Below are 15,690 nucleotides of genomic sequence, written 5' to 3'. Positions count from 1 at the left end.
ACATAGACAACATTTGAGACTTGATGTAAGTTTCAATTTGTCTCTCACTTTTCTCCATTCTAACTCAATCATCCATTCCTGCTTACACTTTTTATATCATTTTTCCAACCATCTAAATCATGCATAGCCTTAACTTTACGTAACACTCCTTCATTAACATTTTCAAACCTACAACAGATATAAACTGGATTTTTAGAATTCTTAAATTCAGCAAGGAATGCCAATTTGCCATTAAAACTACTCCTCTTCATTCATTTTGATACCTGTGTTTGGAAATTTTCCAGAATTCGAAACTTTTTGTTCTAAATTTGAATTTTTGCTTTTACATCAGAGCACATATATTCTGTTTTTGTTTCTTTCTTTTTGCTCCAATTACGTAGCTTCACCATTGTTAACTGTGTCTTTTTATTCTTTTAAGAAAATTAAATCACCTCTAAAAAATTTTACTTTTATCTCGAATCTCCACCGCTTTTGCTATCAAAATTTTTCTTCTCGATGTTTTAAAATATGAAATTTGCTCTCTAAATGTAAAATACTTATATATTTAAATTGATTATGTATGCTTTTGTTTTTTTTGTATTTTGTAAAAATTAAAAAATGCGAGATACCTTAGTGATGCTTATATATAAAAAATAATTTGAAGAATTTACAAATTTCTTCTGTTTCAACCTTGTTTAGACCCATTTCCTCTACTTATTGTGGACTGATCGAGAGCCACGTAAGTCTAAACTATATACTAAATTACTTTTATCTTCTTCTAAATGTACTTCAATATTATTTTAGAACAAAAACTGTACATAATTTCAACAATGATTAATTTAAAACCATTTAACAGAAATTAAATTATTTAACAATTATATATCTTAAGTCATATTTTTCATATATACTTTCGAAATTATGCTCCTTTTAGACATGTGCAGCTGGTGGATACATCATAGGCATCATAATTGGTGCAACAAAAGTCATTGTTAAGAACTGCCCAAATATTTTTCATCATGAGAATGAAAAGTGATCTCCCAGGAGCTATTCAACAGCCACTATCAAGAACTAAATACTGAATTACATATATATATATATATATATATATATATATATATATATATATATATATATATAATAAATAAAAGTTATCTGTGTAGCAAACAAAGTTTCATCAGAAACTTAAATCTTGTTCTAAATGGTAACATAGTTCTAATTTGAATGACATAATCGAATTGTGTTTGAAAGGTTTGAATGAAGTATAAAATAGAAGAAGAAGAAAAGAAGTGGTGTAAAACCCCTTTTGCTTTTTCCTCATGCTAATATGCATCTTTTCTTTATTTGATGCGAAAATGGGGAAGCTCAAGTTTTGATAAGATGCAACTGGTTTATGCAAATGTGTAATGGATAGTAGTAACTGGGTGGCTCAGTGACAGAGGTATGAAACTCCCTTTAAGGGGAAAACATGGAGTTTGAAAAGAACAGTTCAATGTGCCTCGGAGTTTAGTTACTGTGATTTTGAAGTCTGAAAGTGGTGAGTAGAAATTAAAATGCTTAAAAAAGTGGTCCACAAAAAGTGCAGTGTAGTCTTAGCCTTGAAAAGAAAAAAGGATGGATTCGAGTCGTTATGGACCTGATGAACAAACACCACTTTTATGTACGCAATATAATAACTTGGAGGCAAAAGCTTAGCAGCCACAATATATCATGTGAGATTAACAACATAAAGTTGATGGTGTACGCACCCACTATTATGGTCAAAAAGCTTCATTTCCCTTTTACACCTTTTTTTGAACCCGCTTTATTCAGTAATAACAAATGCTATTAAATCATTGGTTCGAGGATCAAATCAGGAAAAAGCCTTTCGTATCTTCACATTTTGATGTCTTTAATAATACCCTATAGTATATAGTATATAGTATATGTATATTCATATATGTAACAAAACTCAATCTTTCAGCTTTGTGATCCTTCTTTACATATCATGGATGCGCATGCACACATAAAATGGAAGAATGGGCAAAAGGGTTGTAGGAAGGGAAGGATTTGGTGTAGATGTCATAGAATTGAGTGTTAATACCCGAAAGATCACTGCATGCACACTGAAACATATTTTGGAGAGAGAGAGAGAGAGAGAGAGAGAGAGAGAGAGAGAGAAGAAGAGAATAAGGTCTGACTTCAGGGAACATGGGAAAACGCCAAAGGGAATGAAGCCAATGGTGACCGCCCACTAAGAATTTGGCTATGTCTGATGCATGAAGAAAGAGAGAAGAAAGAGAGAAGAAAGAAAGAAAGAAAGAAACAAGTTTTCCTTTGAAGTTTGAAGAAGGCGTGCCCGACACCAACCCCTCCTTGTGGCTCGCCTTTTCAAGTTCTCTCCAACATGGATTCTCTTTGCAGTGCCAAACCCATCACTTCTCTCAAGAGATAGGACTAGATTCTACTTTCACACTTTTTCCTCCTTTCGTCATCTCTTCTTTCAAACCTCACCAAACACCATTTCTTTTTCTTTCCCTTAACATCCTCGTATTCACCACTTACACTGCCATTAATTCATCACTACCTCAATTACAACTACCAATATAATATATATTACCTTTATCTTCTCTTTATAAACTTCGTTTAACTCACATCTTTCTCCTTTACAACAACCACCTTCTTTTGCTCCATCTTTCAAATTGCTCCTTCTGTTCTGTAATTTCTTTATTGTCATCAAAACATTCTATATATGCTCATGTTGAATTCTTAGAACAATGATTAGAATATTCTTTGGACAAATAAAAGTTATTTTTGACAGTTAATCCGTTTTGGGTATCGAACTAAAGTTTTGTTTTACTGTAAAAATAAAAAAGAAGAAAAAAAATCTGGGATTTAAAGCAACCAACTAGGGTTGTTGGTGAAGAGGGAAATATAATATATGAAAAATGGTATCTGGTTTCTGATTTGCATGGAAAATTTAAGAAAGCAGATGGTATTGAATTAATGATAGAAGCTTTTTCCCTTTTAAAAGACTCCACTTCCACTCTTGGTGTCATCATTGCAGCTGAGTTGGTGGGCATGCATGGCTTGCTTTAACACCCTTTCATATAGACTTTGTTTATTCTTTTTTGGTAGGAATGAAGGAATTCCTTTGCTTCGTCTTCTATATTTCTCTTTCTTTATTCATTCGTTCCTTCTTTCTTTCTTTCTTTCTCACACTCTGACTGTGAGAACAGTGGCAAATTTAAAAGGATGTTAATTAATGCATAATCAACAGCATGTTTAAGTGACTAATTACAAGGGCACGTGCACTAATCTTAAGCCACATTAACAGTGAATAATTAAGGCTGAAAAGATGAGTGAACAGCAATCATGTTTTTAGTGATTGCTCGTAAATCTGCTGTGTCTGTCTTCAAACGTACGTTTTGCAGCGTTAATAATCGACACAACAGTAACCGTGACAACTGTTATAGTTGTCGTCGTCTATTCGAATGGACGGGCACGGTGGGGATGTAGATTCTCTTTTTCACAGTTCAATAATAATAGAGGATAGATATGCAGTCATGTTACAAAAATAAACATTCGATTTTATTTTTTATTGTAATAATTTGTTAAAAATTTAACTAATTATAGTAAGATTTTATGTCATAAAAAATTTGTGTCTCCTTCTTTTGAATATGGCCTCTCATACGAAAGGATATTCCAAGTAGGCAAGGGTGTGTTTTCTATATTGTTGATATTTTACATATAGCAGAAAATAAACTGTAATATTCATGAAAACCAACTTCTAAAGCTTATATCAACTTTCACTACTGCAATTCAATCCATATATATACTAAACTTTGTATCCATAAGAAACGATGGGAAAGAAAAAAAATAATATAACCTCATCATTGTTTTCCTTTCAAATTCTTCTTTCCTTTTTCTTCTCAATCATTGTTTTCTTTCAAATTTATTACCGAAAGCATGATTTAATCTGAATACCAAAAGTTCCAACCCACCTAATTAATTAGAAATGTTGGCAATAGCAGTTAGTGTACATGAGAAGAAGTTATGAACTTTTCTGGGCTTCAGTTTGGTGCTGTGATAAAACTTCTGCTTTGGGCCTCAGCTTTTGACACCCATTAAGATGACACTTTTATGCATATGCTGCTTTGGGTCGTGACACACACTGAACGTCGACCATCATATTCGGAAAATGTTTTTCTGAGTTTTCTTCACAGACCTCACATCATCCATCGTGTCAATTGTCAAACATCGATCATAGGGTTAATTTCTTGATGTGATATATGGACTATGCTTGCTCCCAGTAATGTCTAAAAGTTACCGTAGAAATTAAGGTATATATATACTTCAACTTTATGAATTATATTATTCACAAAATAACGTACGAAATATTATATTTTTTCTGTCAAATCAATGTTTTTTATTAAAAAAACAACAACTTGCACATAAATTTGCTGTAAATGAAAAAAAAAATAAATGACAGTTAAATTGATATAATCAAGTATATGCATGTAATAACATTCTATCGTGAATTACAGAAAAAAGTAATAAGATAATATTAATATGAAAATTGTTATCTTCTCATATTTCCTCTATTAATAATTATATTTTTATTTTATTATTTTTAATGATATTATTTTTCCTATATGTAAAAAGTAAGAAAAACTATTTTATTATTAATTAATTAAAATAAAAGATAAAACATTTTGTTATACCAACAAGTTGTTTATTATAAGATAACAGTACTTTCAATTTAAAATTTAAAAATATTTAATTTGTGAGTCCTTTTTTGTATATTATTTAATTTATTAATTTTTATTCAATGTTCAACTTCAAACTTCAAATAATTAGACTACTCTTGCAAAATATTAAAACTTTGCACTTCGTTTGATAAGAATTTTCAAGAACTGAAAGTATGGTAAATCATATTGGCTGTAACACAATAAATTTTTTCCAATTTTCTTGTCAAATTCAATAATCAATTCCAATTTATTTATTTTGTAAGTTTCTCTAAAATATAATTTAACTTTTTTCAAACATAAATTTTTGTTTAAAAAATTTAATGATTACTGAACATTTAAATTAATCGGTTACAAACTGTGTTAACTTAATCGGTAGTTTTAAGTTTTCACAGTGTAATTATGTTAAAATTGATCAAATTTTAGGTTAACTATGTTGAAACTTGACAAGTACGATTTTAAATGGTATTGACCTCTAGACTAACCTGGTTGAGTTGAAATCAGAAAGCAAAAAAATAATTCTGTGGTTTTTCCTATATATTATGAAACCCTGATAGAGTAAACCTTTGTAACTTAGAAAGTACAGTACCCAATTAGTATCAGATACCTTGTCCTTGTGAACTCAAAGTTGCTGGTAAGATTCAGTTTCCCTGCATTACTTACCCTCCTCTGAATGGGATAACTTTCTTTTCAGGACCTCGTTTTCCTTTCTCAGTTTCATGATTTTCTGTTTAAGCGTTTCCACATGCCAATTTGCGGTCATTTCCTGCTGCTGGTCCACCAGCTTTGCTTTACAAATCAGTACTGCAGGGTTCAGAAAAGCTTCCCACTTATTTTTAGGCAATATAAGACGAAAATATGTTCAATATATAACAATAAACTGCTATTGAACAGAATAGAGACATGGGAATAAAATCAGCCTTACATTCCTTTTCCAGATTTTGGATTTTTCTATTTAATTCATTTTTTTCTTCCTGCTCAACGGCAAGACATTCCTTCAAGTCCTGAATCTCAGAGTTATCTGTCAGATGATTAATGATGAACAAAACAAACAAATCTCAGCCCACATGACACACATATAGATATACCTCAACTTTGAGGCAAAGAAACTCCATGCATTTACTGGTAAACAAAGTGCCTCACATTTTGATTCCACTTCAACATGCAGTTGGTCCAATCTCATTGCTATAACCTGCATATGACTTTTATGTGCAGCTAAATCTCCATGGAGTTGGCTAATGGTTGCTTCATATGTTGCTTTTTCATGTAGAGATTCCCTGATATAAGGTCACCCCAATGAACATCAACAGAACAAAAACCTTTCAGTTCAGTGATTGACACATTTTTTCGAATAAATAAATTAGTGCTTGATAGTTCATATGGTCCCTGAACAGTGAAAATTATAACGAAGGACCCCAAATGTGGATTTATTCAGTTAAATTAATCCCCATATCAATGATGTCGTGAATCTCTGAATAATTTGGGTTCAACAATTAACCATGTTCGTTCGTCTTACAACTCCCAATTGCAACTTCTCAATTTGAAGTCAAATTTTGCACTCATTTATACCGTCAGCAAATTAGAATAATTGGATGGAGATCAAGTAATTCATATTTTATTTAGATAAATTCGATGTACACGTAGTTTGACTTATTTGTGCACGGATATAATAAGCCTACATGATATACTATTTCCAAAAATATATAAAATACATAAAGATTATAAAAAATAATAAATATATAATTGCAATTGTGTGAATCTAAATCAAAATCGTATTTTTCAGATTTTGTCCAAATAAGAAACTATAAATTATTATTGGCATACATTACTTTTTATTATTTACATATAAGAATAACACTGTCAATTTCGTTACTTTTTAAATATAATTCATGAAAAACAACTTTACCCTTTAGTTTATGAATAAACAATTTTTATATATTTCTATATCAATTACTTATGTGGTTCTTGTAGGTTTTTTTATTCATATAAATGATTTCAAGTTTCAATATTTTATCAACACATGTTAATGAGGTATCATCTATATTTGAAGGGAATAAATAAAACTATTAGTGTTTATATGTTTTGATTCATTATGTGTGTTGGTGAAGTATCCTAAAATATTAATACCTATTGAACATGGATAAGTAAAACAAATTAAAATTGAAACTTCATATACTTTATTTAATGATTGTGATTTATTTATTGCATGAGTATATCAAATAACGTTTCAACAAGTAAATATAGATTCCATATATGTAATTTTTCATCCTTCAAGGATATATATAATATGGCTAACCACTCAAATTTTACTGAATCTTCAATATATACTCACTTAACTTGAGCTTCCAAACACGAAATTTGTTGTTCGTATTCTCGCTTAAGCAATCCTGTATCCTTCCTATGTCCCTGCTCCAAACACAAAATCGGATCTAATTCTCAAAACCATGACATATCATACAACCGCGTTGGTAACATTCTCTTTCACAATCAAATCACACAGCAGGAAAAAACAAAAAACTGGGAAGCAACTCACGTCTTCTTTAAGCGAAACTTCAGTTTTCACTCTCTCCAATTCTTCTTTCAAAATCAGGCAATTTGTACGGTAATCAAGCTATAGCGTCACAACATACTAGATTTTAAATAAACGTTTTCAGAAAATGATTCCATATATAAATTGCAATCACAACTTAGGTCATAAAAAAATTCTGTAATCGAAGTACCTGATCCGCTAGATTCTTCAAGGACTCCGAGTACAGTTTTGACAACCTGTCACTTTCTGCAACGCTACAAAACAAATTCAGCACAAAAATTACTAAACGTGAAAATTTTTCATGTGTATTATAGTTACGAACCGCTTTTGAGGGCATTGGAAGCGACTTGGAGTGATTCACGCATCTTCAACTCTGCGTTGTAGTTGGATTGCAACAACTGCATCTCCGAAATGCTGCTCTTAGCATCCTGAACAAATTAACGCAAAATTGAAAAACGAACAAAAAATAAAATGTTTAGGGATTAATCGTTCATGCTGAAATGGATAATAATATCAGATTTTACTAAAACCTCGTAGATCTGATCGAACGCAGAGAGAAGTGACTCCATTTCTTCATCACTGGTTGCCGCCATTTTTGTTTGTTCCCTCAACAAATTCAAATTATCTATTTTCTAACTTTAAACGAGTGATATTGGTTTTGGGCCAGATCTCAGAAGCCTGCCTTGGCCCAATTTTCATGCTCATCTTATGTCTGTTTAATAAAAACTTCAATGTAATATAAGACGCCACTTGAATTTTAGATGCTCCTGTAAAAAAATAATTATAAATAAACTCTTAATGAATTATTATCACATTAAGTGAACAAATTCTGTGTAAGTTTTATTAATTTTACTCTGTTCTATATCTTTATATATAGTTTTAAAATATAAACAAAGTTTGGCTATAAGATTTCAAATCATTAAATTTTTAATTTATCTAAAATTTAGTAATGACTGTGATAAAAAAAAATTCTTACCAAAAAATGAACATTTTTTATTGAGTAATTAATGAGGTGAAATCTCACATTTCTATAAATTGAGCTATAGATAATAATGAGAAATGAGCACTTATAAGGGATGCGCAAATAAGAAATGAAGGTTCACCTGTAAATAATACTTTGACATTTACACTACTAAGTGAAAAAGTGATTAATAAACGAAAAAATAATTATAACCATTGAAAATGTGAGTTAAAGTGAGTCTTCTTACTATGAAGATGTTTTTGTATAAACGTTCATAGTCTTTGTTTTTTTGGTTAATTATATGGTCATATTAGGTACTATGATGTTCTTGTAAGAGAATACTAAATTGTAAGTAATAATTGATTTATAAGATATTCAAATTATATTTTAAATATAAATAATTACATAAGTTTCTTAAACCCAAAATTTGAATAGAAAACATTGTGTTGGTGAACAATTTGTTTAAATCAATAGTTTTGATGGAGATGAAAAATATTTGAAAATCTTTGGAAGAGATTAAGATATTATTTGGTGTCGCGTTACTTATTATACATAGTGATGTACAACACAGTTTGTTCAAATTGTGAAGTAACATGTTATCATTTATAAATAACAATTTGTGTCGCAACAATAAATGTTAATTAATAGATTTTCATGAAACTCGAAATTATTAAATAATATTAATGGGTTTCTGATGAAACTCAAAATGATAAGACTGGTGAGATGTTAAAACCCCATGGTAAAAAGGTAATGTATTTAGATGTTTTTGGGACTCGACTTAGATGTATAAGTATATAACAGATACACAAGTTAATAGATGAACAAGAAAACAGTGGGAAAAACTCTTGAGTGAATTAAAGTGTCTCCTTAATGTAGATTTATTCTATATAATAGTTAAAATATTAGGTTATAAGTAATTACTAACTGGTTTGTCTATAATAATTAATTTATAAGTCCAAGTACATATGAATAGGTACACATATGATTCCATCCTCATATTAATTAAATTCGTATATGCGAAACTTGCTCTTAAAATAAAAGGATTCTCTTCCGATAAAAAAAAATTTACAATTTTTTTCAAGTACAAGCATTTTGAGATGACGATGAGGATTTTAAAGTGAAATGAGATGTTATAGTGTGATCTATCACCAGGTATTTAAGAGTAATATGTAACATTAAAATATTTTATTACAAATGAACGAAAAGTGAAATAAAGATACAGCTTTACGACTAAAAATACCATGAACAACAAAATGACATAATATGCATCGTATGCGTGGAACAACGAAGTAATAATAGCATGGTCAGCTAACCTGCCATAGGATTTGATCATCAATCTTGCTCAGCTTCTCATCATCAAGGCGTTTCCAAGTCAAGATTCTCTGCACGCCCATCCAGGAATTCTTTCCCTTCTCAAGTTCAGCCTGTATGATCCTGGCTCTTCTGGGCCACCCTGCTTTCCCATAGCCATGGTATCCAAAGCCACCACCGTAACAAAACCATATGCCATCCAAGTTTCCACAAAAGTCATTGGTGTGGTCATGGCCTATGAACACAGCCTTCACATCTCCCATGGAGACAAAGGTCTGCAAGACCCCCGAATTCACTCTTGAACACGCCACAGCCTCCTGAAATTGGCCTACAATCTCTTTGTTGAACAGTTGCGGAATTTCTGGAATAGGGATATGGAAAAATGCAAGTGCGGGGGGTTTAATTGTGGAAATACCATCAGTAGAATGAAGAGAATCCTCATTTTGTCCCTGTTAGTGTGTGACCAGCAAGATGTTAATGGGGTCTACATCTGAGAAACCTCCCTCAAGGGAATAGAAAGGCCGTGTCCTATGAATAACACAAGTGCGTGATTGCATTATTGCATGAAAAATAAACAATGTTCTGCCAAGAGAACTAAATTATTTTCTCATAACATTCAACCCAAGCTTACATGTTGATTAATTTGAAGAGGTCGATTACATGTATTACTTTCATTACTGTCAGTAATTTAAATAATTTGAATATTTGAAGAGAAAAATATTCATCTTATTGAGATCATTGCTGCCAGCCCTGCCTAATATTTTCATTTCTTCTGATATTTATTACAATTTCTAGTTAAACATGGCTAGCTATTGAAAACTCTGTTGTTCATTTCATTCCTAAAAGAGTGCAACCATAGAAACAAATGTAGTCACTTTAGTCAGATTTTGTGCAATTATGACCTTTGTGTGTTCAATGCAGAAATTGACTCCTTATCTGACATGCCTGCGCTATTCTTTTCCTAAGGAAGACAGACAGTTTTTTCCACCTAGTGATTTATGTAAAACTAATAGTGCATCAATATACTTTACCCAAATTCACTTTGCTCTATTCCCCTTGAGCCAGTTTTCTACTCTGCATTTAAATAAATATTACTTAACAAAGCTCATGTATCTAGAATCCACAAAATTCTTTCACACTTCCCATAGAAAATATAGTTGTAGAGAAACTGAAAACGTATGAAACACTGCCAAGGAACGAAAAGGAAAAGATTATGAACATTTTATTTTTATGCAGAAAATAACTGAGAAAATAAGTCAACGAAGACAATCATATGCAGCATGTCAAAATTGAAGTATAGACAGGTAATATTGAGTCTCTTCAATATCATAACCAAAATTAGTTTGATTAGCAACAGGCGACAATATTCAGATTTTGTTGTTACCTGGAATTCTTGAGAAACACGACGAAGCCAGTGAAGTTGAGACTCCTTGATCCATCCATAAGTTCGAATTCCCTGATAAACAGCCCTGTCTCCACTGTCGAGAAAGAAAAGATTCAAAACAGTGCTGTTTGCCAACATGGACCCTGGGGCACCATACACTCTTAGGTCATAATTCCCAAATCCGTCAATTTTAGTCATCAAGCCACCTTTAGTTGGATCATCATCTGATGGGTTGATTTGTGAAACTGAATAATCCATAAGGGAAATTAAGGACATTAACTCTTCACGATTCATCGTTGATTCTTGGTCATGGTTTCCCAAAACTGCTGCCCAAGGAAGTCCTGATTCCATAACAGGACCAAAGGCTCTAAACAGAGATTCTGCAGCATCAGGCGCACTTGATCCGAAAATATTATCTCCTAATCGCAAGAACTGAATTCATGTTAATTAGGCAGTAGAACATGAAACGAAACAAACCCATGGGAAATATTGAAAAATTAAAAGAACAAAGAAAAACTGTTCAGTACCATATGGCAACTGACAACAAAAGTTTCATGGTGACATCCTCTGTTTTATTGAAATCATAATCAAATTTTGTTTCACAATTCGAAAACATGTATATATGTGTGTGTGTGTGTGTGTGTATATATATATATATATATATATATATATATATATATATATATAAAGTTTAAATCACAATATTGGTGGAAAACTAAACAAAACAAAATATGAAACATAATCTATAGTTTACTCAAATAAGTTATTTAAATATATAATTAATAGTTCATGAATTTATTTCAACCACGCAGAGAAAAGATATGGTAATGTTTCATTCATGCAGAGAAAAGCTGGAAGGATTTATTTTCAACCAGGTATTTAAATACTGCCAGATACATCTTTATGAATATCAGTGAAGAAATACGATTTACTACTAGTATGACAATTCTTAGAACAAACAAACACGTTGACGAGGAAGGTTTGTCAAGAACATCCCCTTCCCTTATAAAAAAATAAAGGATCGGGAAGAAAATGAGGATTGTAAGCTAATATGTATTAGGGGTACTATTCTTATGTAACCATTAAGGGCATGTTTGGAGAAGCTTCTTAAACATTTTACAGGAAAGAAAAATAAGAAAGAAAAATAAAATCAGTTTTTTCATAAATTAAGAATAGCTTATATATGATTAAATTCAGCTTTTCCAAAATATGAGTTGTAATTCATGTCTAAGCTAATTTTAGTTTATAAAGAAACTAATTTTATATTTTACTTGTAGAAGTGTTTACGTAGAAGCTTCCTCCAAACATACTATAAGCATTTAAAGGGTCATTGACATTGTGTCCATTTAGATTGTTAAAAGAAAAGCCATGTAATGGTTAAAGTGTTATTCTATTATGAATAGAGTAGCAATCCATGTAGTTTGAGGCAAATGAACTACTCTCCACTATTTCCTCAAAGTCCCCTCTATAATTTTCTAACAAAGTGGTAGGAGAGCATGGGTTATGGGAATTAAGAGAAATACTAAGTGAGAGATGGCAATCAATGTCTTGCACTTGTTTCAATTCCCTAACTTACCAATAAGAATTGTGATAATTAGTTTTGTCATATACAGGGCTTGCTAGGTTCTTAAAATGATTGGGAGGTTGTGGAGAAAGAACACCCAACCTGAAAATTTGAATGCTTTGTCACCAACTAAGAAGGATACATAGTCCAAGATTCAAAGGATTCGGAATTGATGACCATAGACTAGTTGATAGGTTCACTTCAAATGTGCGAAAGAAAGATTCAAAAATAGCATGACTACCGTTTGGAGAAAGTCTCCATTGCAAAAGTTTCTTTGAAAGACAAAAGGATGAGAGAAAAGTAAAAAATAACAAGATGATTAAAAAGATGCAGAGGTGATCATATATATCTTTTATTAAAAAAATTGGGTAAGAAACTTTGTCTTGGATAAGAAATGGAGGAAAATGAAGAAAGGTTAACAAAGATATGGTTTGAAGCACCTGAATCAAGAATCCATGTATTATGACCTTCCACACAGATTGAGAAATATATGCAGTTGACACACTTAGCATTGAAGAGGATTAACCTTGACTAATTGATTTCTCAAACTTGTACCTCAAAAATTCTTGGTACTTATTATAAAAAGATTTTAGATTCTGATTTTCCAAATTTAGACACATGAGCAACTTTGTTTGGAAAGTCAAGCAAGAAATGACTATTTTCTGGAACATTATTCATTCTCTTACAGTATGAGAATTTAGAATGTCCACTCCCACCACCACGTCCTCCTCATATGTTCTGACTTCCTCCTCCTCCTCTTTCATAAGGGACTGCCATTGCAGAAGCTTCAATAACTTCAGTTTAACTGTCACCTTTGACCAGTTAGGTGCACAGATGAGTCTAGTAATTAAACCATCCATAGAAGAGATGTGATCACCGGCTAGAATCTGATCACGAACATAAGCAGAAGTTGAATGTAGGCTTCTTCTCAAAATAAAGACCACACATTATCTATGAGGTTTCTTGTTGAGTTTCTCTAATGAGTCTGCCACTGGAAATCTTTTAACTACTTCTACTGTAGCCCTAGTGTTTTCCATATGTGAGACCATATTATGGTTAGTCTAGTTCAGAGAAGTTACTCTCAAGTTGCATCTAAGTACTTGTCCCATCAACAAAGAAAATTGGAACAGTGAAATGAGGTCAGAAAATGAGACAAAGAGGCTCGCGAGACAAACAAAGGTGTTGCGGAGTGATTCTGACAACAGGAAGAAAATGAGTGGAGGACAAGCACTGGAAACTCGACGTTAAGGATGAAACAATTAGAGTCAAGTGTAAGAAAAAAACCTATAAAAAAATGTGAAACTAGTTCATGTGAAGACACAATATAAAGTTACATATGTTTCCCTTACAATCAACTTCGAGTTTGAAGATTCTAGAAGATTGAGAGTAAAGCTCGGGGTGTAGAAAGTCTGTTGTGGATTTTCTAATTAAGGGAGATCTTAGAAATGATAATTAGAAAATAAAGGATGGTAAGATAACGTAAAAAATAAAGGATTGTGAGTTAGTATGTATTACCAATAAGTATTTAAAGAATCATTAGCATTATAACCATATCAGGCTAAGGATTACTATACCATAAAAAAATTACTAAATTCACGTAGATTGTGTCTCAAATGCAATAGTATATCTCCTCTGCTTACTCAGAATTTCCTTTCTAGTTTTAAAAACTCCCAAAATCCAAACATGGATGCCGATATTTTCTATATAACACTCACCAAATTACCGCTACAAACCACCAAAATTGATCACGTGCAATTTCACCATAATAACACTTTTCCCCTTTATGCCAAGCTCTCAAAACCCCCTTTTACCCATGGATATAAAAAGAAATAAAATAATAGAAATACCAGTAAAGGTAATAAAATCCGGATTCTCTGCCTGAATGATTCGCTTTAAAAACCGAGTGGTGTTAAGATCCGAACAAAACTCGAACTCAGAAGGCAGTACATCCCTGCAACGGGTTAGGCTTCCACTGCCAAAGTGCATATCAGCCACCTTCGCGGGAACATGATGAACAGTTAAACGCACTGGTTTTACACTGTTTTATACGCACAAAGAGAAAGAGATAAATAAACCTGGAGGATCTTGAAGGTACCGTCAGAACTGAACCGGAGGGGAAGATTGGGGTTCTTCTTGATGCGCACCGTTTCGTTGCCAAGGAAGAAGTGTGATAGGAAGTTTTGCGTGAGGTGAAGAATTGCGAGGAGGAAGGCGAGGTAGAGCAGAGAGGGTCTCCAGTTTTCTGAATCCATTACCTTTCAACCCTTCTCTCTCACCCAGAGTTCATTGGCTGTTGATGCCTGCAACAACCATCTTCGTTCCCATGTCAACTCCATCATGGGCCTCTCTTCTTGGGCTTTGTATGGGTCGGGTTTGAGGCCCAAACATTGTTGCATGAGCTACCTGTTTTCTTTAACTCTATATTTTCTTCTCACACCTCCCATGGTAAGGTAGTTATAAAAATAATTGATTCTTATATTTTCTTTTATGAAAAATGTAACCTATAATTGATTATAAATACATGTTTCATAAAAAATATATTTCAAAAATAATACTCTAGAATATAGCATAAGAAATTGGTTATGAAAGTTAAGAAAATAACCGTGACACTATAGAAAAAGTTAACCAGTATTTATTTTCATAAAACGTAATATTAAAAATTATTTTGTAAATATACCAGGAAGCAAACTTTTCATATGGTAGTAATTAATTAAATAATCTCATCCAAACTGATAATTTAAAAAAAAAATTAATTCAGCAAAAACAGAATAATTTTCTTTTAAAAAAACTAACAATTAAAATATTCCCACCCATAAAAACCCTTCACCTATCCAAATCATAGAATTGATATCTGAATAAAAATCAACAAATTGTCAGTAGACTCCTTGAAAAAAGTGTTGCTCCCTCCACCACCACTCCCTTCTTTCTTCACTTTCCCAATCTTTTACAAAAAAAAATTAATTACAAAAGTAACTTTTCTTTACTTTTAATCTTATTTATCTACTTTATTCTGAAACTCTAAATTCTTACTTATTTTTATTCACTCATTTTCACTCGCGTAGCCTCATCCCCCACTCTCCCAAGTCTCACTTTCTCTCTTTTCAGATTCACATCTCCTCAAACTTCCATCGGATCCGTTTCTTCTCATTTCCCAACTCTTACTTCTCTTCTCCCTATCCATTTGGTTCTTCTTCATATTCATGTCTCCATATCCGTTTGGTTTCGTGGTGCGGCTTT

General features: G+C 32.1%; 2 protein-coding genes across 5 annotated transcripts; both read right to left on the bottom strand.

Moving 5' to 3' along the window:
- Positions 1 to 5,177: 5,177 nt before the first annotated feature.
- Positions 5,178 to 7,988, bottom strand: LOC108331365 (protein At-4/1). Its single transcript, XM_017566016.2, has 8 exons — positions 7,764 to 7,988; positions 7,556 to 7,661; positions 7,424 to 7,479; positions 7,237 to 7,314; positions 7,036 to 7,109; positions 5,847 to 5,980; positions 5,629 to 5,724; positions 5,178 to 5,507 (listed from the first exon to the last, which is right to left on the bottom strand). Exons 1-8 carry the CDS (start codon positions 7,824 to 7,826, stop codon positions 5,359 to 5,361), a joined length of 756 nt encoding a protein of 251 aa, XP_017421505.1. The 5' UTR covers positions 7,827 to 7,988; the 3' UTR covers positions 5,178 to 5,358.
- Positions 7,989 to 9,332: 1,344 nt separating this feature from the next.
- Positions 9,333 to 14,767, bottom strand: LOC108332004 (probable inactive purple acid phosphatase 28). Of its 4 annotated transcripts, XM_017567084.2 has the most exons (5): positions 14,529 to 14,766; positions 14,301 to 14,448; positions 10,890 to 11,308; positions 9,921 to 9,954; positions 9,333 to 9,833 (listed from the first exon to the last, which is right to left on the bottom strand). In XM_017567084.2, exons 1-5 carry the CDS (start codon positions 14,703 to 14,705, stop codon positions 9,499 to 9,501), a joined length of 1,113 nt encoding a protein of 370 aa, XP_017422573.1. In that variant the 5' UTR covers positions 14,706 to 14,766; the 3' UTR covers positions 9,333 to 9,498. The 4 variants fall into 4 exon arrangements, with proteins under 4 accessions (XP_017422573.1, XP_017422571.1, XP_052732064.1 ...); XM_017567082.2 differs by having other exon boundaries at positions 9,333 to 9,954; positions 14,529 to 14,765; XM_052876104.1 differs by lacking the exon at positions 14,529 to 14,766 and adding an exon at positions 13,140 to 13,340 and having other exon boundaries at positions 9,333 to 9,954; positions 10,890 to 11,321; positions 14,301 to 14,438.
- Between the last annotated feature and the right edge of the window lie 923 nt (positions 14,768 to 15,690).

Source organism: Vigna angularis, chromosome 4, assembly GCF_016808095.1.
Source record: "Vigna angularis cultivar LongXiaoDou No.4 chromosome 4, ASM1680809v1, whole genome shotgun sequence".
Classification (NCBI taxonomy): Eukaryota; Viridiplantae; Streptophyta; class Magnoliopsida; order Fabales; family Fabaceae; genus Vigna; species Vigna angularis.
The sequence above is the reverse complement of the archived record's forward strand: the minus strand, read 5'-3'. Positions and strand labels throughout refer to the sequence as shown.

What these genes read in the sequence shown, in the direction of transcription:
- LOC108331365 (XM_017566016.2), bottom strand. Translation starts at nt 7,826, where the DNA reads ATGGCGGCAACCAGTGATGAAGAAATGGAGTCACTTCTCTCTGCGTTC. An exon ending in TGAAGAATCTAGCGGATCAG is followed by an intron (nt 7,315 to 7,423) that starts GTACTTCGATTA and finishes GTGACGCTATAG; the next exon opens with CTTGATTACCGTACAAATTG. An exon ending in AAGTTTCGCTTAAAGAAGAC is followed by an intron (nt 7,110 to 7,236) that starts GTGAGTTGCTTC and finishes TGTTTGGAGCAG; the next exon opens with GGACATAGGAAGGATACAGG.
- LOC108332004 (XM_017567082.2), bottom strand. Translation starts at nt 14,705, where the DNA reads ATGGATTCAGAAAACTGGAGACCCTCTCTGCTCTACCTCGCCTTCCTC. An exon ending in GTACCTTCAAGATCCTCCAG is followed by an intron (nt 14,449 to 14,528) that starts GTTTATTTATCT and finishes GTTCCCGCGAAG; the next exon opens with GTGGCTGATATGCACTTTGG. An exon ending in GTGTTTCTCAAGAATTCCAG is followed by an intron (nt 9,955 to 10,889) that starts GTAACAACAAAA and finishes ACACACTAACAG; the next exon opens with GGACAAAATGAGGATTCTCT.